Here is a 22,294-nt window from a genome sequence, read left to right as displayed (position 1 = left end):
AAAATAACACGGATGGAGGGGGGATGGAGGAGGTTTGTGGGATGAAGGGTTTGTTGTGGGAGGAAGAGAAGAAAAGGAACAGAGTTGAGAGAGAGAGGCGAAAGAAGAGTGGGAAAAAAAAATTGGTTGATGTGATCAAATAGGCTTAGTGCGGGCATCTGTCGAGTTCAAGATTTTTGGAGGGGGTTGCTCTGCGGTGAAGGCGAGTGGGAGGATTTTAGAGTGAGAGTGGGTCAGGGAAGGCCGTGAGTGGGCGAGGCGAGCCTCGAGGTCTCCGAGAAGTATCTTTTGGCCACCGCTCACGGCTGATGCAGCCAGTGAAGTTCGGAGTTTGGTTGAGAGACATCAAAAATGCTTGTCAAGAGGCTTGAAGTGGCTGGGCAGAAAAACAGAAAAGTGACTAACCTGGTACTTATGACGAAGAGCGCACTAGCTTAGCCATAGACTCTTCCAAGTGGACAAAAGAATTGTCCTGAATCGCTGTTAATGGTGCAGACGTCAGAATCTCGAGGACCCTGTACTTGCTGTGAAACTTACACAGTAGTTAAATGGCGGGCACTACCTGATTCTAATCTGTATCTTTTCAAAGCCTAGAAATTACATGGGCCAGCAAGGGAGGCAATTGCAGAAGGGCAAAGAATCCGGGTGGAAGCACGCGTTGAGTAACTCGAGGCAAGGGGCATCACTTAGAAACCGTGGAACCTCAGGTACTTGACCAGTACCTCGATACTAAGCCAGATTCTGGGGCGGGCTAACAGCCCAGATGGGCTGGGGCAAAGTGGGTTAATAGGGGACTCCTGGCAACCACAGGTGATGACGATTGTCGCCCAGTGATAGGTTTATTTTGATGCTACCTACTCCGTAGGTAGGTTTACTTTGATTGTCAGGTATGAGATGGTAACAGGACAGTGAGGTCAACAAAGGCCAAGCAAAAGCCATGGGAAACGCAGCTACATAACTGGCTATGAAGAGAAAGCGATACATGAACAATTGACCGGCCACTCCTATGTATGCACTTAGGTAAATTGACTTGAGGCACTGGTGACAATGTCGAAGCCCCTGCACTCTACCGGATCTGGTGTCAGAACTAGGATCTATCTACAATACTTGCAACTCGGCATGTCTCGGTAAATGGTTTTAGGGAACAATAAAACAATTACGGACACAGAAAATGCGTCAGTTTTTTGTTTGAACAATCTTGCCAAAGACCGCTAGGAAGACTGTGTAACACAGGAACATACAGGGATATGCAAGGACCCTGAGCTTGTCCCGTCGGCCCTGGTTTGGCTACGTTGTAACAACTAATGGATCCTGTAAAATAAAGTAAGTTTGATCGCGGCAGCCTGAAAATCTCCGATAAGCGGGACACGAGCGATCTGACAACTAGGAACAAAACGATTCAGTACCAGACATGCAGCTCACCGACGCCTGGCGAATATGATCTTACCATTCCTTGTGCATGTCTATATCCAGGTTGTACAGAGCCTGTAAGCAAAAGCGGAAGTTCGTCCAGCGAAAATGATATAATCGATGGTAAATTATAAGATATGTGGATAAAAGACATGAACCGAATCCAAAAAGACTAGGAATATTATTCGTTTTTTTTTAAACCTACTAACTTCCCCAAGAACTGCCTACACACTCACCCAGATGCCTCATGGCAAATACGTAACTGTACTCCGCAGTACATCAATTTGGACGAGACCACCCTTACGGATCTCCCATGCACCCACGCTTCAGTAGTCCGGATTTAGCATCACGACGGAGATTTTGAAAATCTGGAAAGAATCTGCTGCTCATTCCAACCATCCAATGGCCGATTGCATGATGAAAATTCATGTAACTGACGCAGATATAGCCCTTCATCCACGTGGTCAGTAATACTGCCCTCCATACCGATTTTTCATCAGCCTCGCATGACGTCTGGAGCCAGGACCTGAGCTGGGGCGTAAGAGACCGAAATAGTAAGCCTACTGGCCCAGGATAGAGTTGCTTCTAGGAATGTTTCTTGACTAACCTCATCGAGGCTCCACGGTCGTGTTATCTATGCTTATTGTGAGATATAATCTGGATATTGGGCATAAGATACTGGGCGAACTGGACTGGACTAGCTCGTGCTGAAACCATCGTACTGTTTAGCCTCTCAATAATAAAGATCAAGTAGAGCTATGTCTAAAACACTATTAGTTGAATGATACTGCTGTATGGTTTCTATGGAACATGGTCAGATACGGTTTTCACTTAGAGATATCAATGTTAGACGTAATTATAATTGCTTTATTGTATCTCCTTATTCTGACGTCGAACTATACGATGTTATGGAGCGGTGATATATTATATGCATGTACGAAGTCAGCCATGATGCGAAGCCTCGATCATGAAAACACAAGATGCTTGTTTTCAAAGCAAATACAGAGCTTACGACAAATTACGATAATGCAAGTCATCAACCTATTATTAATCACGATATCATAAAAACGACACTTGTAGCTGTGGAAGGATCAAAGGCAATCTAATCACACTCTGGCTGACCTTCGAGTGTTGGAGGTAGGTATTGCTAGCAGTAGAGATGCCTGAACCACTGGAGAGTTGCTGGAGACACGATTGATACGTAGCATTCATGCCGAGATAGGTGGCCTGAGATAGACTGAGCCCTGCTGTAACGAAACGGCCCTCGATTCACGCTGACCCGGCTTCTGAACAGATCGTCCGGACGAAGCTGGGAAACCTTCATGATGCAAGTATTAGCCTCTAATACCCATCTAGTAGTACAAAGTCATGCTTCTTTCAGTCTGTCGCTGGTCTCAAGCACTTTTGACAACCTTGTCATCATCAAACTCTATGTCGACAATCCCATCGGCCTTGACCGCCTTCACTACCATACCCTTGAAGTCGATCGGTAATCGGCGCTTCAGTTCGTCGGTGCACATTGTCAGGATCTTGATGCCCTGGTGGAGCGTGATATCGGGGTGATGGTGCTTATCGAGGATAGACAGGCAGTAGTATCTGTGATGTTACAAATCAGCACCAGTCCAGGTCCATTCATATATTTTGTCCTGAGACCATAGTCCTCGCAATAACGTACTGTGCGTATCCATGCGCAGCATAAGGAACATCTGCTAGCGACGCTAGATAGTCGAGCCAGTAGAGCGAGGGCTTGCCAGTGATGGGGTCAACACCACCCATGAGAAGGTTGACATTGTAGGGCTTTCGAGATCGCAGACTAGTGGCTAGCTCTCCACGAACAAAGTGAGCCAGGCCAGAGGGAGACAGATCGGACTCGTTTCGCATCGAGTAGAGCTGGGCATTTCGTTGAATGTATTCGGCGAATTGCACTGCGGAGTGAGCGTTAGCTGTCGTCATCACGGAGCCTGTCGACGTAAAGCTGATTCAAGTACCTGTGTCGCCGGCCTCTCCAGAGAATGCGAGAAGTGTGTGCTTGTTGAGAGCTCTGGTCTTGTCATCGGATGCCTTGAGGATGGTGGCGCCCCGCATCGCAGCCTTGGATGCTGCAATGATAGTGAAGTCCTTTCCAGTGATTCCCAAAAGCACCTCCCTGTTTATCAATGTTAGGAAAGTCTGGAGCAGTAGATGCAGCTTGTGGGTAGCTTACATATTGACGATGATTTGATTTGTAGTGGAGGAAGAGTCGATATGTTGTTGTGGAGGAGTTATTCCAGGTAGTTGTTCAGCCTTCTTCAAGGTCCAGTAGTAGCAACCAAGCAAGCAAGCTCTCCTTAGGCTGTAGCGCTGCGCGTCAACACTTGCCCGGGAAGCTTCCCATACCAGATTTGTTTGTGCCTCTCTCTACCGCCTGAAACGGAAAAACCAGACCCACCTACCAAGCTATGACTGGTTAGTTGAATGCTTGAGTATCAGACAGATTTTCCGTGATCCACTGTCGCTCAACTTTTTTTTTTCTGAGTCTAGAAATTTATCTTCGAGACGGGTTCAAAAGTCGTGAACAGACAGCCAAGTTCACGACGTTGCCACAATGTCGTCCTTTTTTACGGTTCCAGGTGCACAGAAGAAGCGCAAGCGTACTGAGACGTCAGAGCAACCAAAGAAAAGAGTTGCGCCCTCAAAATCTGCTGGCAAGACAAATTCGAAGAATGCCGGCCCCACCAAAAAGCGAGTCGAGCGAGACGACGAGTCTATCTCTGGGAGCGATTCAGACGATGACGAGAGCTACGATAGCGCCTCAGTCGCGAGCGATGTGGAAATGGAAGGCAACGAGTCTGATGATGAGGAGGGTGAGACTGCCGCTGAGCGAAGATTGCGGCTAGCAGAGCGATACCTCGAGAATGTCAAGGAGCATGTGGACGAAGCTGGTTTTGATGCTGCCGATATCGACCGAGATCTGATTGCCGAGCGACTGCAGGAGGATGTAGCAGAGGGCAAGGGTCGAGTATATCGCCAATTGGCCTCGGAATTGGGATTTGACAACGCTTCGCGCACCTTCTTTCGAAGCAACACCAACACCGTCACCGCTATCGCTATATGCGCCCCCTACATTTACACCACGACGAAGGATCTATATCTACAAAAATGGAAGACCCAAGATCTCCCACAACACCAGTACCCACAGACAACCAAGCGCAAGCCAAAGAAGCCCCCAGCACCTCCGAGGAAGCGACCTGAGCTGGAGGCGTGGTTAAAGGGAAATACGACAAAGTCAAAAGACAAAGACTACCAGCGCCATACAGACCGTATTCTTGCTGTTGCAGCCTCTCCCGATGGTAAATATGTAGCTACTGGTGGCGCAGACCGGAAGCTTATTATCTACGACGCCCATGCCCTCAAGCCCATCAAGGTTTTCACACATCACAGGGACGCTGTTACTGGACTCGTCTTCCGAAGAGGAACGAACCAGCTTTACTCATGCTCCAAGGATCGCACGGTCAAGGTCTGGAGCTTAGACGAAATGGCCTACGTTGAAACGCTGTTTGGTCACCAGGACGAAATTCTCGATGTCGATGCCCTTGCGCAAGAGCGATGTGTTAGCGTTGGGGCACGGGACCGTACTGCGCGCCTCTGGAAGGTCGCTGAGGAGACGCAACTTGTCTTCCGCGGTGGTGCTGTAGACAAGAAGTCACGTCCCACGGGTGTTCACCCTCGATCTCTCCTCCACGAAGGTAGCATGGACCGTGTCGCCATGATCGACGATGATCTCTTTGTCACGGGTAGCGACAACGGCGCCCTTGCTCTATGGAGTGTGCAGAAGAAGAAGCCTGTGTACATAGAGCCCATCGCACATGGTATCGACCCGCCCCTGGAGCCCGAGGAGGCATCGGCCGAGGTGAACCCAGACCCCAAGATCGTGCCACCTCCCACACCCCGCTGGATCACCGCTATCCGAACCATTCCCTACTCTGACGTTATTCTCACTGGCAGTTGGGATGGTCATGTTCGAATCTGGCAACTTAGTGAGGATAAGCGCAAGATTGAGTTCATTGGTGTCCTCGCCAAGCCTGAAGACGGAGAGAAGGCGTCCCATGAGGAGAATGTTCATGGTCCTCTTCATGGTGTTGTAAACGATATCGATATATTTGAGCGTGGTGACAGAGGCAAAGATGGTCTTTGCGTGGTTGTAGCTATCGGAAACGAACATCGACTTGGCAGATGGAACCCTCCCGCAAAGGCTGGACGCAATGGAGGTTTCATATTCGAGATTCCAAGGATACAGCGGCCAGTGGTAAACGGCACGAACGAAAGCTCGAATGGCGACGAGCAAGATGAATAAAAAGCATAATAGATACTTGACAATCAACCACTCAATAGACGTGGCGGAGACTGCAACTCATACCACATCTTATATATCATTAGCATATTGGGGATGAATAGGTCTGGGGACCGATGATGCTTCAGGAGTCGGGTGTTAAATAGGAAAAAGCCTTTGTGATGGGTATAAACTTTAATCATCTTTCTACACCTCTAATGTCTCCCTTTCGTTATGTCAACTCCTTCCCTTCCGATTTCGTGCCCCAAGCAACCGGAACCTAGGTACCTGTAGTGATAACATGATATGGCACCTGGAATTATCTTAATCATACATAGCTATAAGGACCAAACCCCCTATGACACCCTGTTCTCATTGTCTTCGTCGGTGATGGCACGACGAGTTTGTCTGAGACAACCCTATACTGTCAAGTCGATGGACTGATCAACTCCATCATATTGTGGTCCTCTTGGAGGTGACATGTCGTCCTCTATGCTTCTCACAACAGTCTGTTCGAGCTGAACAGCTCGCTGGCTGCCTTGAGATCCTGGCGAGGGATGCTGTCTTGTTACTAGAGAGAGCAGCGGCGAACTAGTTTTCTTCACAGTAGATGAAGTGGCTGTTGGGCCCATGTCATCGGGCGAGTCTGGTAACCTGTGTACGAATTCAGGGGTTGAAGGCTGCTTGGGCGTCCGCTCGTCGCGCGACCCTTCTGTGGTCAAACCAGAAGGCACAGGTGGTACGCTGTTGATAGGCGATGATCGAGCCGAATGATATACATCTCCTGAGCTAGAGGCCTTAGACTCATTGCCCGAGTCCTCTCTGAGAGGTTGGATGAGGGATGGTTCATCATTTCTTTTGGACGTTGGGGACTGGCTTGGCCTCTCGGCAGAAGCGACCGCAAAATATGAAGAAGTGGTCCCTGTTTGTCGAGCCGCCTCAAAGGGTGAGCCACTGGCACCGTTTACTGACGGGCTTGTTAGATAACGGCTAACTTGTGGTGTCTCTGGTTCTCTTCGGGGCACCTGTGGCGAAGAGGCAGCTATCTGTGGTGAGGAGACGGGACCCTTTGTTGCCCTCCGTTGTCTCTTAATCTCCTTTTCTTTTTCTAGACGCTCGTGCTGCTTCTCTTGACATTCGAAGAGAAGATCCCTCACCTTGGCACGAATCTCAGGGGCGTTGATTTCCCATTCGGTGTCTTCTTTGTGAAGGAGTCTTCGAACAGCCTCATCTGGGTCCTTCAGGAAATTTTCCATGTAACCCAGGACGTACACACCACAGTCGCAGAAATTGTCTTGCATCGGAATGCCTCGGGCAGTCATGCCGCTGGGTACACTAGCGATCTCGAGGCCCTTCTTGTGCTTTGCTTCCTCAAGGAGATAGTCCTTTAGACACCTGCAGGTTGGTGCATGCGATGAGCCTAGCGAATCGAGTGTAATAATTTTTGAATCGTCAAGGCTGAACTTCTGATTCCCTCCAGTTGATTGTCGCTTGCTCGTTTTGCCAGGAGTCACTATGTTCGGCGTATGCTTGTCACCAAGTAGAGAAGAGTTGCTGTCATTAATCGCCCGGCTTCTGGTTGAGCGGGTAACTTCCACATCCACAGACACAATGGAAGACTTCGTTGCAGCAGGAGGACTCTCCGCAAGATTCAATACCGGGTCATTATCCTCAACAATTATTGCATCTTGTGGATTCGAAGACTCCTTCTTGATGTTTGTTTCCGCTTTCACCTCTGGTTGCAGAAGACGAGGTGCATTGTAGATGATGGCCAGGTACCAGTGCGCGTTTTCGTTGACGGGAACAACAATGAACTCGTATGACAGCAGTTCGACTCGGGCAGTCCAGGCTTTGACCCCATCATAATTGATCTTGCCGCGACTCGATCTTAGCTTCTCGAAGAAAAATGTACTAAAAATGTACACCTTCTTTAGGACCTCTGGTCGCTCTTTCTCAAGCTGATCTTGTAGGTAGCGAAGATAAAAGCTGATAATATTGTCGTTAAGAAATTCGCCTTCATCCAGCCGTTGAATATCATCTTTATCGACTGTTGCCCGGTTCTTTCCTGTTGGAGGCCACACCAAAGATCTGTGCCATTTTTTCTCCCAACCAGGATTGCAAGCCGTCCATGGTTTCGGAGTTCTTTCATGTTGAGATTGTGGAGATTCCCTTCTTGTTAAGTGCCGAGTCCCGAGCCTTTGGTTGCGAGCCAACCCTGTAAACAAATCATCGGTGAAGAGTGGTTCAATTTGTACATCTTCTTTTGGTTGAAAGATGCTTTGCATTCCATCCTTGAGCTTCTTTTGTTTCGAGTTAGGAAGGCCAGGCGAGACAGGATCACCTAAGAAAGGATCTCTGTGGTGCTGTTGAGGTCTGGCACTGTTGGCTCTATGACTATCATCCGGTAAGAATATACCAGATGCCTTCGCTGAGTTTGTCCTGTAACCATCGGCCTCTTTCTTTGCGCAATGGAATGTTGCATCCAGCTTGTCTCTGAGGAATTGTTAGTTTATCTTAGAAAGCCATGAAGTTTCGATAAGCACTTACGTCTCGTGTTGAACGAGGCATGGCAAGCCGTGCAACCAGTGGATGAAGAATGAGGCGTCTGCATCGCTCACAAACTTGAGTGCGAGTTTGCCGCAGGAGAAAGATGTTCTGGCTGAGCGGCTAATGAGGACAATGGGGCTATTAGTGTTATTGTGTTTTACACCTTTGACTGACGACCGCAAAACTTGAAGCCAGGATAGGTCTCCGCTATTCTCATGCATGGGCTCAGCAGCATCTGGACCAAGTCGAAGTGTGACTGGCTCAATATTGTCTGCTGGGGAGAACGAGTATTTCCCACAGATCGCAGCCTCTAAGGGAACCTCTTTCAACGCTGATCCCTTGTTAGCCAAGGTTTCGCGCCCCGGCATGGCTTTTGTTGTTTTGAATGTGGTAGGCTGTATGTCACCCCGTTGGGTTCGCGGTTGTGAAATTAGCTTCGGGAAACTTGGCTTCTTGGCTGTCTCACGGCCCCCGGGAGCTCTAGGCGCAAGCTCATCATCAGACTGCTGCGGGTGCACCTTGAACCGCTTTGGCGCACTCTGGCTATATTCTGCTGCTGGTCGCTTTGGCTGAGAGACAACATCAGACGTGATGTTGGCGGGTGGCGGACCGTCCTCATTTTCCCTAACCAACTGGTCTGGGCTCGTAGGGGGGTGTGAAGTTTGAGGAGCAAGGTTTCGGTGCGCAACGGCACTCGTATCGTCAATCTCGATAGGCGACGAAGATATTTTGGATTCGTGTCTGCGTCGCCGCCGGGTACGTTTCACGCTGTTCTGACGGTGAACATTCCGGTACTCTTGCTGGTTGCTCGTAGCTCCTGCAGTCCTACCGAAACTGATGATGCTTGAGCCATCGATAGTTTCGACCATAGAGTCTTCTCGGGTCAAGTCGTGATACTTTTGCTGCGAGGTTTGCGGTTCTTCGTCTTCGATTGCTTCTAGCGGCCCGTGAAGAGAACCCGTAGGGAAGAAGCGGGACAAATTTGTGTTGGATAATTCAGGTCCGGATGGCTTGACTCGCTTGTTTGGTCGATCATCTCGAGGTTCGCTATAGTAACTTCTTGCTTCAGTAGATTGCCCGCCACCCATTGAGCTTCGTGGTTTCTGGTCGTTGATCGCTCTCTGCTCTGAACATCAGCAACTGGGATGGGTTTTTGCAAGCGCAGTAAAAGACTGACAATCCGTGATTTCATCTTCGCTTCGTCACCCGGAGCTCTCCAGAAGGTGTCAGCAGGAACATTTCACAAAGAGTGGACAAGGAGCCTACCCATAGTCCGGGAAAGAGTTGGCGGTGGAGTAATAGCGTGCGAGAGGGCTAAAGCGAATTAGAGCGAAGCTCAGCGGAATACACAGCAGTATGGAAAGGAAAGAAGAAGAGCAATGCGCACTCCCATCGAGCCTTTTTCCTCCACTGGTCACCTATTGACGAAGACTGTGCGTGGGCCTCCAGCTTTTCGCCCTGGCAGTTCACGATGCGTCAGGCTATGAGGCGGTCATCAGCAGCCGCCAGAAGTTCGTGCAGCAGATAGCCGGTGTTCCCTGAGTCACAGGCCGGGTCGTCAAGTATTTGGAAGAGCACAAATTTTCATGAGTAAAGAACAGGGACTTCTTGAATCGGGTATGTATTATCTTCCCGGAGCTGTTCAATGCAAGTTTGAATGGACGGCTCTAGCGAGACCATTGAACGCTAGCTTGGCTGGCTTGTAGTGGGGCTACGCTCCAATTTAGTGCGACTTCGGCAGAAACTTGGAGCCCAGATAGTGGTGACTACTCCGTAGGTAAGGTAGGATTGCTGAGTTGTCAAAATGTTAGCCTCGAAGGGTCCAATCTGATGGGGTTGAAGAGGTCCAAGAGGTTCTATTGATTTGGGTACCTATGCTGTTTCAACATGCGACGCTGAAAGTCCTATGTGAATGTTGGAATACGAGAGATTCCCATGTCCACATTAATCAATATGTTTTATATGATTCTTCCTTACTGAATCCAGTCCAACTGAACAGTGGAGTTCATGGAACACACAGCGGCCCAATCACAAGGCTGAAACCTCACAGCTCCAGCACTCACCTAACTTAGACTGCAGGTCTCGTCCGTCCCAAAACGTGGCCAGTAGCTCCAACGACTTGAACACCAAGACGCGACATCGTCAACGTCCCTCCTTCAAGCTCTCCTTTTCTTTTTGTACAACACTTTGAGAGCAAAAGCTGCAACTGCAGCTAATCAAAAGCTCACCATGTACAATTCTCTTACTCGTATTCAGAACACCTTTGGTTTCTTTACCACTGTCGCATTTGTGGTCGCAGCTTTTATCGCTGCGTCCGACCTCTTGGCTCCACGGGCGCCCGACGCTGGCATATTCCAGAAGACAAACGCTCAAGTGTATGTCTTTTCCTTCTAGGATCGAACATTATATACTAACTATCTTCTGTCTTGCAGTGTGAAGGGCCGACCGCACTACTACAGCTCTAAGAAGGAGGAATACGCCATCATTCGATTCAACCTCGATGCTGACTTGAGGAGCCTCTTTACATGGAATACCAAGCAGGTTTTTGTCTATGTCACTGCCGAGTGGCCTGGCCCCAACAATTCGACCAATGAGGCTGTCATCTGGGATAAAATTATCACCAACCCCAGCGCCGACCATCTCCAGAACATTGGACCCGTTGCGATGAAGAAGCTCAAGCGTAGCGCTGAGGGCAAGTCCATCGACCCTGAACGGTAAGTCTCTGTATATTCACAAGTATTTACATATAACCTAAAGATGTTATAGTGGCTTTATCGGTCTCAAGAATCAGAAGCCAAAGTATCAGATCACCCACCCCAGTGGAAAGGTCGCCGAGATAGATGATGTGAAGCTCAAGCTACATTACAACGTTCAACCGTGGGTCGGTTTTCTAACTTGGGATCAGTCCCGGGATATCGGTCACTGGAGGGCTTTGAAATGGGGAGAGTCGCCCAAGTTCCAACTTCCTGCTCTCAAGACTAAGAAGAAAGATGCTCCCAAGAAGAGCTACTAATGGTAGACAAATACATTTATGTCCTTGAATATGCATTCATAGTGTAATATGGCGCCCGGGTCTTGGGCAAAGCCATGATTGTAACTCCTGCGGCCATGATCCCTCTGACAAGATCTGTTCGCACTCGTGACTCCGTGATACAGGTATCTAGCATTTATCTATCATACATTTTCATATCCACAACTTTTATCCCAACGTTGGCTATGTTGCAAACAATCCAAACATTTCAACATCATGTTGTAAGACACGGCATCATGAACAATCCATCCGTCATCGCCAGTACAAGTATGAATCAGAACTGCGAGGCATCTAGCCTTGGGTTCCATCAGCAGCAGCTCCTCCGTTGCCTCGTCCGCGGCTGGCCCCGCCTCGCCCTCTTCCACCACGTCCACGTCCACGGCCCCTGCCTCGAGGTGAGTCAAGGCTGGCTGGTGGTGGAACATTGCCATATCTCTGTTCCTGCGGAGGCTCGACCCCCCGGTGCCCATCAGGACCTGGAGAACTATGATGTGTACCGCGTGCGCGACCACGACCTCCTCTACCTCGAGTTCCGTGCCCATTAGCGTCCTGGCCTTGAGTCGCGCCGTCGGGAGGGCCATTTCGGTAAACCAAGGTGCTGTGCATGAGGTTAGGGGCACCTCCACGAGCGCCATTGCCTCGTCCTCGTCCAGGGGAGTTGCGTCCTGGTGAGTTGGAGCCATTCAAGGCTCCGCGCCACCCACCGCGAAGCGGACCAGGTGCTGGAGCATCCTTATACTGAGTGACGCCAACATTCGCATATCCACCTTGGGCGGCAATGACTGGTCGTCGCTGTTGTGACTTGCTTGTGGTTGAGATTACTTGTTTGTTCGTGGTATTCAGGACCGAAGAAGATGCCACAGTCTGTCCGCGGAACATTGGAGCTCTCTCATTAAGCGTGGTGCCACTCATGAACGATGTGTCCCAGACAACATCTAAAAGCAGAGCGGTAGCTGTGCGGCTGATACCAGCAACAGTTCCACGAGTCGCGATAGGAACTTTTCCAGCGGCAGAGACGTAAGTTACCCGATCTCCCAGGGCAAAGTTCTGGCTGCCGAGCACCATCTCAGCATCTGACGGCTTGAGAAGCGCTGAACGAGGAACGCCACGCAGTTTCTTGATATCAATATCTTGAGAAGCAGCATGAATTTGTTCTCCGACATTAGCCAGGGCCTTGACAACCTCGGAGTCGAGTTGCTCAGCTTCTAAAGGAACACGCTCGAACTTGCTGGTCTCCTGCTTCTTGAGCCAGGCCACAATCTCCTTAACTCTCTGCGAAGCAACACTGGGGTCATTCCAAAGATCTGTTTCGAGAACCTCGCTCTTCTGAGGTTCCCTCTGGATGGCAGCAAAGAAATCGGGGAAGGCAACCATGTAGTCAGCAATCAACTTGATTGCCATGCCACTGAATTCCCAACCCGTGTGAGACTTCCTTGAGTACCCCAAAACCTTGAGTTTTCGTCCTTCAAATTTCAAATTCAGTCCCAAATTCAGTCGAAGTCCAGCAGAATTGATAATTTGATACGAAGACGTAATCTTGCTTAGGACAAGAGGATGGATTCCCAACTGCTTGGCAACAGCAAAAGAAGGGGTGTAGGGGTTGGAGCGTTCTGCTTGGTGGATAATTTGCTTCGCAAAGTCCGGTTCCTTATTCTTCAGCATCGAAACAACGATCTCAGCCTTGTTATTGGCGTGGGCAGCGACTTCAAGGGGACGTCCGTATGCGTACTCGCCCAGGAAGAATGCACGAGTACCCCGAGGGAATTCTTCCTCGATTGGCAACGCCTCTTTTTCAATGAAGCGCTCATCTTCGTTAACGACCTCGTCAACAATGGTTTGCGCAGCATAGGTGCTTCTCAGGCTGGGATTCTCGGCATACTCTTTAATCAGGGCACCCTCCTCCGTACGAATGAGGCCCTTCAGCATATGGACATATACCAAACACTCAACCTGTCCGATGGTGATTGCTAAGCGTTTGGCATGCCAGTTCTCCAGGTAATCAGCTTCCTTGGCCCAATCGGCAGCCTCCCTGTTATTGTGGTCCTTTGTCACAATGTCTTTGCCGTTTTCGGCCATTTCGTAGCTGAAAAGTTCGTCTTGCACCTTGATGACTTTGGCTTCCTGAAGGAATGGGTATCCAACGAAGCATCGATGGCCTATTTTGGCCTTCCAAGTTTCTATCTTGGTACGATTCTCGGTTTCAGTCAGTGTGACACAGATGCTTGGGTTTCTGCTGTCAGCCTGGAATACATTAACACCGTACCCTTCAACGAGTTGGGCGGTATACGGAAGGGTGTGCAGCGAAGGGAAGCCGGCCAGTGCATCGACGCTTAGCAAAGCACCGTTAGTCAAGCCTGACAAGTATTCAAGTCCCTCCATGTCCGGAAGGTCGAAGATATTCTCAATACAGCGACAGTTCTGGATCTCAGGGAAAACACCAGGTAGTGGTGAAGGATACACAAAATCGACTTCAGGGGAATATGTGAACTTCAGAGGAACGCCAAACCCGTTGCGAGCCTTCTCATCAGGTTCCAGCAACTCATTTTTGGGGGCCATCGCGGCCAATAAGCGCTTTTCGTCGATGAAGGGAATCTTGATAACTGCTTCCCAGTCCATTTTCTTGCCATTCATGTCCAGCTCGAAGTCTCGTGGATAGAAGTCAATGATTGGAGAATCAGGATTCGTCATCAGGTCGTGGTAAACCTTAGGGACGATCTTCTTACTCCGGTCCGGCAACACACCCATGAGTTGTTCGTACGGCAAAAAAGGTTGGCCTTTTTTGAAGTTGAGGTCCGCACCAACACCCTTGACGACATCTACGTTTTGTCAGCTACAAGAACTCATATACCGCCGTATCACATACCTGAGATAAGAGGTGCATAATGGTACCCGTAGAACCAAGGCCATGATGCAATTCCTTGATAGTAGTAGTACAAGACCCACTGAAGACCCTGGACGTAGTTCTCACAAAGCGCTGTAAGCTCCTTGTCGTAATTGTCAGGTGCCCACTCTTCAAACTTCTGGAGATAGTATTTTGTCTTCCAACCCTGGTACTTGTCTTGGTAGAGCTTCTCGTAATGCTTCTGAGCATCTTCGGGAGTCAAGTCGATCACCAATGCCTTGTCGTACGTCTTCATTACCCGGTAGGCAGCTAGATTGCCCTCCTCATCGTCATCGTCATCCTCTTCGTCGTCGTCGGCATCATCCTTGACCTTCGGGGGGAAAGATACAATCAGATGACGGTGCCCCTCATCGTCCTCCTTAGTGGACCACTGGAGGTGCATTGAATCAGCCAAATCCTGAACAAACTTACGATCAGCAGCCTTGAGACTTGTACCGAGGTCCAAAGGTTGTTCGGAGCGTTTCGAAATGTAGGGTCGAATCTTTTGTTTCCATAAATCGCGCTGCGCTGAGGTGATCACCAGCTGACCCCCTTTGGGCGCTTTCGCTTCGGCGTTTTTGTTTTCGAGTTTCTTTTCCATCTGTTTCGACGCGAACCATTTTTCATCGGATACGTCGTTCTCGAATGCATCGATTTCGGTCTTGGAAAGTTCGCCGAGGAGGCGCTGTAGTCGCTCCATATTGATAACTCCATTCTCGTTCATGTATCCATCGCATTTTGGGAGGATAGATTTGTAGATTCTAAACATTTTCGCCAAAGCACCTTCATTAATGTGCAAACTGGGTAAGTTGGGCAAGAAATCGTTTCCCACGAAGAACGCCATCAAAATAAAGTCATCAATGACTCTTTCCAGATCAAAGGGAAAACTCAGGGCCCCGTCCTCTTGAAGCTCCTGAAATTCCATCTCCAAATACTCCCTCACTATGCAAAGATGAAGCAGATAGAAGTTCTGGTGCTCGAGTTCTTTGGACTTGGTCTTTGACGCCCGTCCAAATGTAACCTCTTCTCGGAGAAGACAGAAATGAGGGTCATGGCTGAGCAGACCGAGCATGATCAGATCAGCATCAAGACCATAAAGACAGTGCCTGACGTTTTGGTTGTAGTTCGGCTGAGCTTTAGCATTTCGAATATATTCCATGATCTTGTGCTCTCCCTCGCCAGGAACTTCGTGGCCGGATAGCACAATTTCACAACCCTGCCAATCTGTGTCCTCGGACACCTTCTTGTTGACAAAATACCTTAATTGCTGGGATAATTTTGCCATGAACTCCGTTCCTGCGACTTATCAGATTTTGTCATTGATATTCCTGGTAAATTAACATACCAGGGGTGATGCAGTTGCTGTCGAACGGTTCCTCTTTGGGAATCTCAACACCTTCCTTGATGGCCTTTTCACGGGCCTTCTCAGCATCTAGGGCAGTCCTAAAACGTCGAGAACGTTGCTGGTTCATCTTGGCTCGTGGCGCAACACCATCAATAGCCATGAAGAAGAGTTGTTTGGGCTTAATCTTTCCAAACAAATGCTCAATGTAGTTGAATATGCGAATGAACATTTCCTCCTCGCTAAGACGGAATGATACATCCTCGCCCGCATCCTTATGGGTACAGTTATGGATGATACCATTCATGTCGAGCTAGGCGACGGTCAGCATGCATGCGTAGAGGGATGACAGGAGGTATCGGACAACGAACATAAAGGCAGTCGAATTCGGGTATTCGGTTTTCTGCGATGAGTTGAGAAATGGCAGGATATCGTTCGGAGAGCCATCTGAAGAACTTGGGGACACTGCGACGAAAAGAATCAGCTATTGAAGGTAGAGATGAAGCAGCAAGAGGTACGCACCCCATCTTGACGGGTCGTGGACAGTTTCCAGTCCACACAAAATGTCAAATGTATTGAAAGTGATGTTTTATTGGGAACACACCCCTAAGAAACTGGGCGGGAAACGTGGAAAGTCCTGTAAAAACAGGATCGCGGGACAGGAGAGTAAGTCAACGTGGCGGCAAACAATCTGTAAGCGGATGGTGCTATAGCTGAGCGATCAGACCTCAGCAAGTGATACTGCACGATACTCCGTAGATGAGTAGTATCGTAGGGTACCGTCGAGTTCCGTGAGGGTTTATGAGGTAGAAGGTGAAGATGAAGGCGAAACGTGTTATCGTGAAGTCCAAGAGTCATTGAGGGAACCCAGGACCTACGGCGAGATGGTGGGGCTCTGAACCTGTGATGGAGGGGCTCGGTGATCTACTTTCATAGTACTTATACTTCCCGATAACTTGTGTGATATATGAAGTACTGCTTATGTACCTTAACTGCTCTACTCCCCGCTGTGAGTCAATTGCCCGTGGTGGATTGTGGGGTACTCTAGCCACAGGATCTTCCACTCGCTGTGGCTCACCGTTGCTAGGTGCTGTCTGTCACTTTACGCGCGACGCGACCTTGGGCACTTTTCAGCCTTCTTGGTCAACTACACTCATCATCCTCAGCCGTGCACACAATTTCTTACCACCAACGATTTGCTAGGTTACCTACTTTGCCTTTACCATTATCTTACGCATTTCCTTCACATTCTAAACAACCTCAAAATATTCAACTCAGCAAATACGAAAAGTTATCATGGCACCTGCTCAATCCGCAGAGCGCGATGTTGACAGTGAGTTTGCGCTTCACAAGCAAGCAATTAAACTTGCCCGTAACCGCAAACTTGCACAGACATGGTTACTGACATTAATGCAGTCGAGATGACTCACGAAGATGATGATGATCAGGGCGAGCGCATGATTAATGAAGGTATGGAGAAAACAATGACAAGAATATGGACTAATCGTACTAACACTAAACAGAGTACAAGACATGGAAGAAAAACAGCCCGTTCTTGTATGACATGATTCTCGGGCAAGTCATAGGTCTTTGATCACTACCACGAATTCTTGATCTAACATTCATCTTCCAGAACGGCTCTGACTTGGCCGACTCTTACAGTCCAATGGTTTCCCGACGTCAAGGAGCCAGAGGGCAAGAATTACTCAGTTCACCGCCTCCTGCTTGGCACTCACACTTCAGATGAGAGCCCCAACTTTCTTCAGATTGCCAATGTTCAGATTCCAAAGGCTGTAGCGCCCAATCCCAAGGACTATGATGAGGAGCGAGGCGAGATTGGTGGCTACGGCAAGCCTGGTGATGTCGCTGCTATCAAGTGTGAGATTGTTCAGAAGATCGAGCACCCCGGAGAAGTTAACAAGGCTCGATATCAGCCTCAGAACCCTGACATCATCGCCACTCTTTGTGTGGATGGCAAGATCCTCATCTTCGACCGAACAAAGCACCCTCTCCAGCCCACTTCCCTTGGAAAGGTCAACGCTCAGATCGAGCTTGTTGGACACAAGGCCGAAGGTTTCGGCCTGAACTGGAACCCTCATGAGGAGGGGTGCTTAGCGTCTGGTAGCGAGGATACCACAATGTGTCTTTGGTAAGTATTTATCACTGGTACTCAGAATGCTCTGCTCACATACTATACTTAGGGACTTGAAGACCCTTAAGGGTGATTCGAGGATCCTCAATCCTTCTCGCAAGTACACTCATCACACCCAGATCGTCAACGACGTTCAGTATCATCCAATCTCAAAGAACTTCATCGGTTCTGTGTCCGACGATCAGACTCTCCAAATTGTTGACGTACGTCACAGCGAGACCGCCAAGGCAGCAGTTGTTGCTAAGCGCGGCCATCTCGATGCGATCAATGCTCTGGCGTTCAACCCCAACTCGGAAGTGCTCGTGGCCACTGCCTCAGCCGACAAGACGATCGGCATCTGGGACCTCAGAAATGTCAAGGAGAAGGTCCACACTTTGGAAGGTCACAACGATGCTGTTACATCCCTAGCCTGGCACCCGACTGAGGCTGGTATCCTGGGAAGTGCCAGCTATGATCGAAGAATCATCTTTTGGGATCTTTCGCGGGTTGGCGAGGAGGTATTGCCCGACGACCAGGATGATGGTCCCCCTGAATTGTACGTCCAGAAACTGCCAGGGCTTGATTTTAATAAAAAGCTAACAAATCTAGACTCTTCATGCACGGCGGTCATACAAACCATTTGGCTGACTTCAGCTGGAATCTCAACGAGCCTTGGCTTGTAGCAAGCGCTGCGGAAGACAATCTGCTGCAGATCTGGAAGGTAGCTGAGTCCATTGTCGGTAAGGACGACGGCGACTTGCCTGTCGATGAGCTCGACCGATAGGTGAGGTGGAAGTTCGTGGAGAAGTTCCGGTCTTCATAGGATGAGGAGACGCAGCAGCTCTGGAGGCGGTGGCTTCAAGAGACACATGCCACCAGCATTGAGGGGCGACATAGCTATCCTAGTGCCAGGCATTCAAGTACTCAAAGGGGGCTTGGGGCCTAAAGGAGATAACAAACAAATTATTCACGTGTCTCCCTGGATTAAATAAAATGCTTTTTGTTCTTCAGTACTCCAGCTCTTTGCAGTGTCGCGAATTTCTCGCGAGTGCGTGGCACCGTTGACACTGGCAGCACCTGGCGACTCATCTCTTGTCTCTAGTTGACCTGGTGACTCTTCTTCCCACGGTAACTTAGGTGCCCTAGTTCGATACTGTTTGTTCCCTGTTGTTCGAGTCCGTCGTCAGTGGCCAGCCGCCTGGCTATTGTTTCTTGAATCATGCCCCACGAAGCACGACTAGGTATCTTTGCACTACGATTTTCTACTTCAGCTTTCTACAATCACACTGCCGCAAATCTCGCTACATCATTTAACCACCTCTGAGCTTTCATCTATTCTTTCTTCGCAGTCCCTATGGCTTCCAACCCATCTCATCCAGATGCGGGACCATCTGCACCACACAACGTCCCTCGTAATACCTTCAACATGCAGCCAGCTACGAGTAACACGGCTCAGTCCGGTGTCAACTCTCAGACTACTCCCCAGGACCAGGGCCAAGGCCAAGTCCAGTCCCCAGATGAGCTCCTCACACATCCAGAGCGGCAATTTGAACTCCTAACAGATGGCATGCGACGTCGCCTCGAGGAAGCAGTTGCTCGCGAATCTCGCACAAACGAAGAACTTGCCGCAATGGGCGTCGATCCTGAAGACTATGACGAACATGGGAACAAATATATGGACACAAACATCGATCTGGGCCCTGATGTCGAAATCAAGGAGCCTGACAGTCAACTAAGCATCGCAAAGAGGGTCAAGTTCTCGAAAGCTTATGCTCATGGTCTCTTTGAAGGAGAGAATCCCTATGAAATTGAGAATGAAGTTGATCATCTCACCCTAAGTCTCAAGCACACCAGTCTCGATCTTATCACGGCTCTCTGCTGTAACCTTGAGCTTGCCATTGAGATTGGTAAGCACCTCTCTCCCAGAGACATCGTGGGCCTGTACATCGCCAGTCCTGCATTTCGAAAAGCAATTACAGGACATATGCTCTCCTGCATTCGTATGTGGATTGACACCAATGCGCCCGAGGCTGGGAAAGTCTTTCACTGGAAGCTCTATGGCAAAACCCTCATCAAGGATCCAGCGGACCGCAACTCGAGTACTCATGATGCTCGGTTCCTTGAAGGCCGCTGGGAAACCACGAAGACAAACCCCAGCCAGATTCGACTGATTCCTGGTTTCAAGTACCTTGAGTTGGTCATCGGCCGTGATCGATACTGTCGCGAGATCATCGCAATGATGGCTCGCATGGGTTTTCGTATGCCACACACAATGCACAGCACCCTTCTCCGACTCTGGGTCTTACTTGACATCCCTACTACGCGCCAGAGACAACTGTTCCTGAGAAGCAGAAAGTATTGGACCGACATCCACCTCTACAACGCGCAGTTCTTTATGGTCAAGCTTTCGATGGCCTTTACACACCCCTTTTTCAGCCCGATCAGCATTGACATGGTTAAGCTCATGATGGGTCAGAAAGGTTTGTATCCCCTGTGGCAATGCCTCATGCGACAGAAATACAGGACTATGTCAGAATGCATGGAGCTCAAGGCCCGCTACGACTTGCTCCTCCCTAGATCTGTTTGGGGTCTCATTCAGAGAGAAAAATACCCCTCGGCTTATGGCGTTCCTGTCCACGACGTTGGCCTTGGTCACCTGGAAGGCTGGGGTAAAGGTGTCCTTCATCTCGGGCGCCCTGATCAGATATTGCCGATCGAAGCAGTCTCCCGTGGACTCCATCTAGACGACCACATCACTCAAATGATGGTATGGGGCTATATTGACTTTGAGACGGGAGAGAACCTCGTCCCTAACGAAGAAGAGATGTACATCTCAGATGAAGATGAGAAGCTCAACAAAGCCGACAACACTCACCATTGGCAGCGCAAGCACGCTCTCAAGAAACGCTGGAATGAACTCACCCCTGAACAGCAACAGGAGATTAAGGACGATGATGCGGATGAACACCTCCGTGCTATGGCCTGGTCATCAGTTGACCACGAGGGCCTAGACTGGGACAGGGAGTCCGACGACGCTGACGACGAGAGCGACGGCGAATACGACATCAACGCCGAGATCAACCGTGGATATCGCATGCCTGCCACACCTAACGAAAGCTCATCACCTGAAGATAACATGAGCGACATACCAGCTAGTAGAGAGGCAACTCGCGTCGGGAATCAGGAAATTTCTGCTGACGAAGTCGCTGAGACGATGGGAGGAATGGACGTCCCTGTTCGAAGAGAGGAGATTGGGGCCTGGAATACCACGCTCAGCGAACTCTTCGTCAACTCACCCCCTGAAGTGAATGATGCCGATTACAAAATGGCCAGGACTTGGGACATCTGGTTTACCAATGGAAGCTCTGGTCAACCGCCTTTCGCCACCGCGCCCAATACGATGGGTATCCAGAACCAGGCTGCTGGTAACAACTTGAACAACAATGGTCAGTAGGGTTATGAAGGAGTGAAGGTACAAAAGACACTTGCAACTTCAAAACGCATGGCATAAGATCACCCTGGTTAGACAACAAGCGAATAGCGAATCCTTGTACCACTCTTGATCAGTCACCTTTTGTTTCTGGACCCATAACTGGCTGGCCTCCAATGGAGGAAAAAGGAGAAAATAAGAGATTATAAGTCAAAGTACTTCTTGAGCATCCTATATTGATCTAGTATGCAAGACATAATGTGAAAAGCAGGGAGAGTTGATGTCTAAAGAATTACCTATCAATCATGAGAGGGTAGTTCAATGAGAGGAAGAAATACAATATGTAGACGAAATAAATGACAACCTCCAACGGCCATAGCAGCCGGCCTAATCGATCTTGCCCAGCCAAGTTTCTGAACCCTATTGTGTAGACAAAGCCATAGTCCCTAGTAGAACTGTAAGGAATCCAGATAGTACCTAGGTAGGACTGGCGACATGCTCCCACATCGTCAGCTCCTGTGAACAGCAAAGATGCAGCTTTAGCCAGCGCATGGAACATAACATCCATTTTGACACCCCGACTCCTCCCTACCGTGGCTTAGGTTCCTATTAGCCACCCCATCCTGCTCCCCAGCACCTGCGCGTCCCAAGCAAAATCAGATGAAGATAGAAAGATGCAGAGATTATCAAGACAACTGAGCAACGTGAGAAAGACAATGTCAAACTCATATGGGAGAGAATGAGTGACAGCGGTAAAAACAGAAGATGAGGGTAGATATGAGAGACAGGCAATAGAGAAAAACAGTTAGTTTGTCGGGTAATGAGCCGCCGACTTTGTGTGAACTGGATAACTGAGTCAGACAAAGGCCAAGAAATATCCGTACACACTCCCCTTCGCTATGCACCCAACCCCGTAACCGTTTTCCAGCAATACCACCACCAGCCCCTGAAGCCCAGAGACCAGAGACCAGAGACCAGATCGCCAACAGCTCTACGGATCTTCCTTTGCCCTCATGGCAAGAGGAGGAAAGAAAAGCCGCAACATGCCGTCTCCAGTCTTGTGAAACATAAAACAGACAGCGGCCACAGTAAGCAAAGCCCGTACCATATGGACTCAACCGGCAACACCAGAGAAAGGAGGCCCTGGTCCCAGCAAAGTAAGCAAGTCACTTTTGTCTTCCCAACCTTTGAAATTTTGTAACACATCCCGCCT

General features: G+C 49.3%; 8 protein-coding genes across 8 annotated transcripts; 4 read left to right on the top strand and 4 right to left on the bottom strand.

Moving 5' to 3' along the window:
* Positions 1–2,493: 2,493 nt before the first annotated feature.
* On the bottom strand, positions 2,494–3,780 carry FOBCDRAFT_217700 (nucleophile aminohydrolase). Its single transcript, XM_031176127.3, has 4 exons — positions 3,614–3,780; positions 3,399–3,556; positions 3,086–3,335; positions 2,494–3,006 (listed from the first exon to the last, which is right to left on the bottom strand). Coding segments are annotated over exons 1-4 (612 nt in total). The 5' UTR covers positions 3,616–3,780; the 3' UTR covers positions 2,494–2,804.
* Positions 3,781–3,938: 158 nt separating this feature from the next.
* FOBCDRAFT_21683 (WD40-repeat-containing domain protein) lies at positions 3,939–5,754 on the top strand. Its single transcript, XM_031176126.3, has one exon. The coding sequence runs from the start codon at positions 3,995–3,997 to the stop codon at positions 5,741–5,743; it is 1,749 nt and encodes a 582-aa protein (XP_031047259.2). The 5' UTR covers positions 3,939–3,994; the 3' UTR covers positions 5,744–5,754.
* A 276-nt stretch (positions 5,755–6,030) lies between these two features.
* FOBCDRAFT_21685 (uncharacterized protein) lies at positions 6,031–9,433 on the bottom strand. The gene is made up of 2 exons (XM_031176124.3): positions 8,267–9,433; positions 6,031–8,212 (listed from the first exon to the last, which is right to left on the bottom strand). The coding sequence occupies exons 1-2, from the start codon at positions 9,352–9,354 to the stop codon at positions 6,139–6,141; spliced, it is 3,162 nt and encodes a 1,053-aa protein (XP_031047257.2). The 5' UTR covers positions 9,355–9,433; the 3' UTR covers positions 6,031–6,138.
* Positions 9,434–10,315: 882 nt separating this feature from the next.
* FOBCDRAFT_217693 (signal peptidase subunit-domain-containing protein) lies at positions 10,316–11,308 on the top strand. The gene is made up of 3 exons (XM_031176121.3): positions 10,316–10,641; positions 10,699–10,980; positions 11,033–11,308. Exons 1-3 carry the CDS (start codon positions 10,496–10,498, stop codon positions 11,277–11,279), a joined length of 675 nt encoding a protein of 224 aa, XP_031047254.1. The 5' UTR covers positions 10,316–10,495; the 3' UTR covers positions 11,280–11,308.
* A 280-nt stretch (positions 11,309–11,588) lies between these two features.
* FOBCDRAFT_237875 (XRN 5'-3' exonuclease N-terminus-domain-containing protein) lies at positions 11,589–15,827 on the bottom strand (the record flags this gene model as incomplete). Its single annotated transcript, XM_054703780.2, has 3 exons — positions 11,589–14,113; positions 14,161–15,474; positions 15,524–15,827. The coding sequence occupies 3 exons, from the start codon at positions 15,825–15,827 to the stop codon at positions 11,589–11,591; spliced, it is 4,143 nt and encodes a 1,380-aa protein (XP_054559755.2).
* Positions 15,828–16,629: 802 nt separating this feature from the next.
* Positions 16,630–18,683, top strand: FOBCDRAFT_217690 (WD40-repeat-containing domain protein). Its single transcript, XM_059609491.1, has 6 exons — positions 16,630–16,853; positions 16,937–16,990; positions 17,044–17,095; positions 17,154–17,669; positions 17,722–18,207; positions 18,261–18,683. The coding sequence occupies exons 1-6, from the start codon at positions 16,817–16,819 to the stop codon at positions 18,433–18,435; spliced, it is 1,320 nt and encodes a 439-aa protein (XP_059464425.1). The 5' UTR covers positions 16,630–16,816; the 3' UTR covers positions 18,436–18,683.
* FOBCDRAFT_217687 (uncharacterized protein) lies at positions 18,684–21,282 on the top strand. Its single transcript, XM_031176117.3, has one exon. The coding sequence runs from the start codon at positions 19,006–19,008 to the stop codon at positions 21,103–21,105; it is 2,100 nt and encodes a 699-aa protein (XP_031047250.2). The 5' UTR covers positions 18,684–19,005; the 3' UTR covers positions 21,106–21,282.
* A 13-nt stretch (positions 21,283–21,295) lies between these two features.
* FOBCDRAFT_21635 (uncharacterized protein) lies at positions 21,296–21,775 on the bottom strand. Its single transcript, XM_059609440.1, has one exon. It carries the CDS (start codon positions 21,647–21,649, stop codon positions 21,374–21,376), a length of 276 nt encoding a protein of 91 aa, XP_059466941.1. The 5' UTR covers positions 21,650–21,775; the 3' UTR covers positions 21,296–21,373.
* Positions 21,776–22,294: the final 519 nt, after the last annotated feature.

This window comes from Fusarium oxysporum, chromosome III, assembly GCF_013085055.1.
Source record: "Fusarium oxysporum Fo47 chromosome III, complete sequence".
NCBI classification, from domain to species: domain Eukaryota; kingdom Fungi; phylum Ascomycota; class Sordariomycetes; order Hypocreales; family Nectriaceae; genus Fusarium; species Fusarium oxysporum.
The sequence above is the reverse complement of the archived record's forward strand: the minus strand, read 5'-3'. Positions and strand labels throughout refer to the sequence as shown.

Excerpts from the sequence above, each read along its gene's own strand:
- FOBCDRAFT_217700 (XM_031176127.3), bottom strand. Across the intron at positions 3,336-3,398 it reads TGGAGAGGCCGGCGACACAG|TGCAATTCGCCGAATACATT; the intron begins GTACTTGAATCA and ends CTCACTCCGCAG. Across the intron at positions 3,007-3,085 it reads GCTGCGCATGGATACGCACA|ATACTACTGCCTGTCTATCC; the intron begins GTACGTTATTGC and ends GTAACATCACAG.
- FOBCDRAFT_21683 (XM_031176126.3), top strand. The coding sequence starts at position 3,995 with ATGTCGTCCTTTTTTACGGTTCCAGGTGCACAGAAGAAGCGCAAGCGT.
- FOBCDRAFT_21685 (XM_031176124.3), bottom strand. The coding sequence starts at position 9,354 with ATGGGTGGCGGGCAATCTACTGAAGCAAGAAGTTACTATAGCGAACCT. Across the intron at positions 8,213-8,266 it reads TGCCTCGTTCAACACGAGAC|AGACAAGCTGGATGCAACAT; the intron begins GTAAGTGCTTAT and ends ACAATTCCTCAG.
- FOBCDRAFT_217693 (XM_031176121.3), top strand. The coding sequence starts at position 10,496 with ATGTACAATTCTCTTACTCGTATTCAGAACACCTTTGGTTTCTTTACC. Across the intron at positions 10,642-10,698 it reads CAGAAGACAAACGCTCAAGT|TGTGAAGGGCCGACCGCACT; the intron begins GTATGTCTTTTC and ends TCTGTCTTGCAG. Across the intron at positions 10,981-11,032 it reads AAGTCCATCGACCCTGAACG|TGGCTTTATCGGTCTCAAGA; the intron begins GTAAGTCTCTGT and ends AAGATGTTATAG.
- FOBCDRAFT_217690 (XM_059609491.1), top strand. The coding sequence starts at position 16,817 with ATGGCACCTGCTCAATCCGCAGAGCGCGATGTTGACA. Across the intron at positions 16,854-16,936 it reads CGCAGAGCGCGATGTTGACA|TCGAGATGACTCACGAAGAT; the intron begins GTGAGTTTGCGC and ends ACATTAATGCAG. Across the intron at positions 18,208-18,260 it reads GATGATGGTCCCCCTGAATT|ACTCTTCATGCACGGCGGTC; the intron begins GTACGTCCAGAA and ends TAACAAATCTAG.
- FOBCDRAFT_217687 (XM_031176117.3), top strand. The coding sequence starts at position 19,006 with ATGGCTTCCAACCCATCTCATCCAGATGCGGGACCATCTGCACCACAC.
- FOBCDRAFT_21635 (XM_059609440.1), bottom strand. The coding sequence starts at position 21,649 with ATGGATGTTATGTTCCATGCGCTGGCTAAAGCTGCATCTTTGCTGTTC.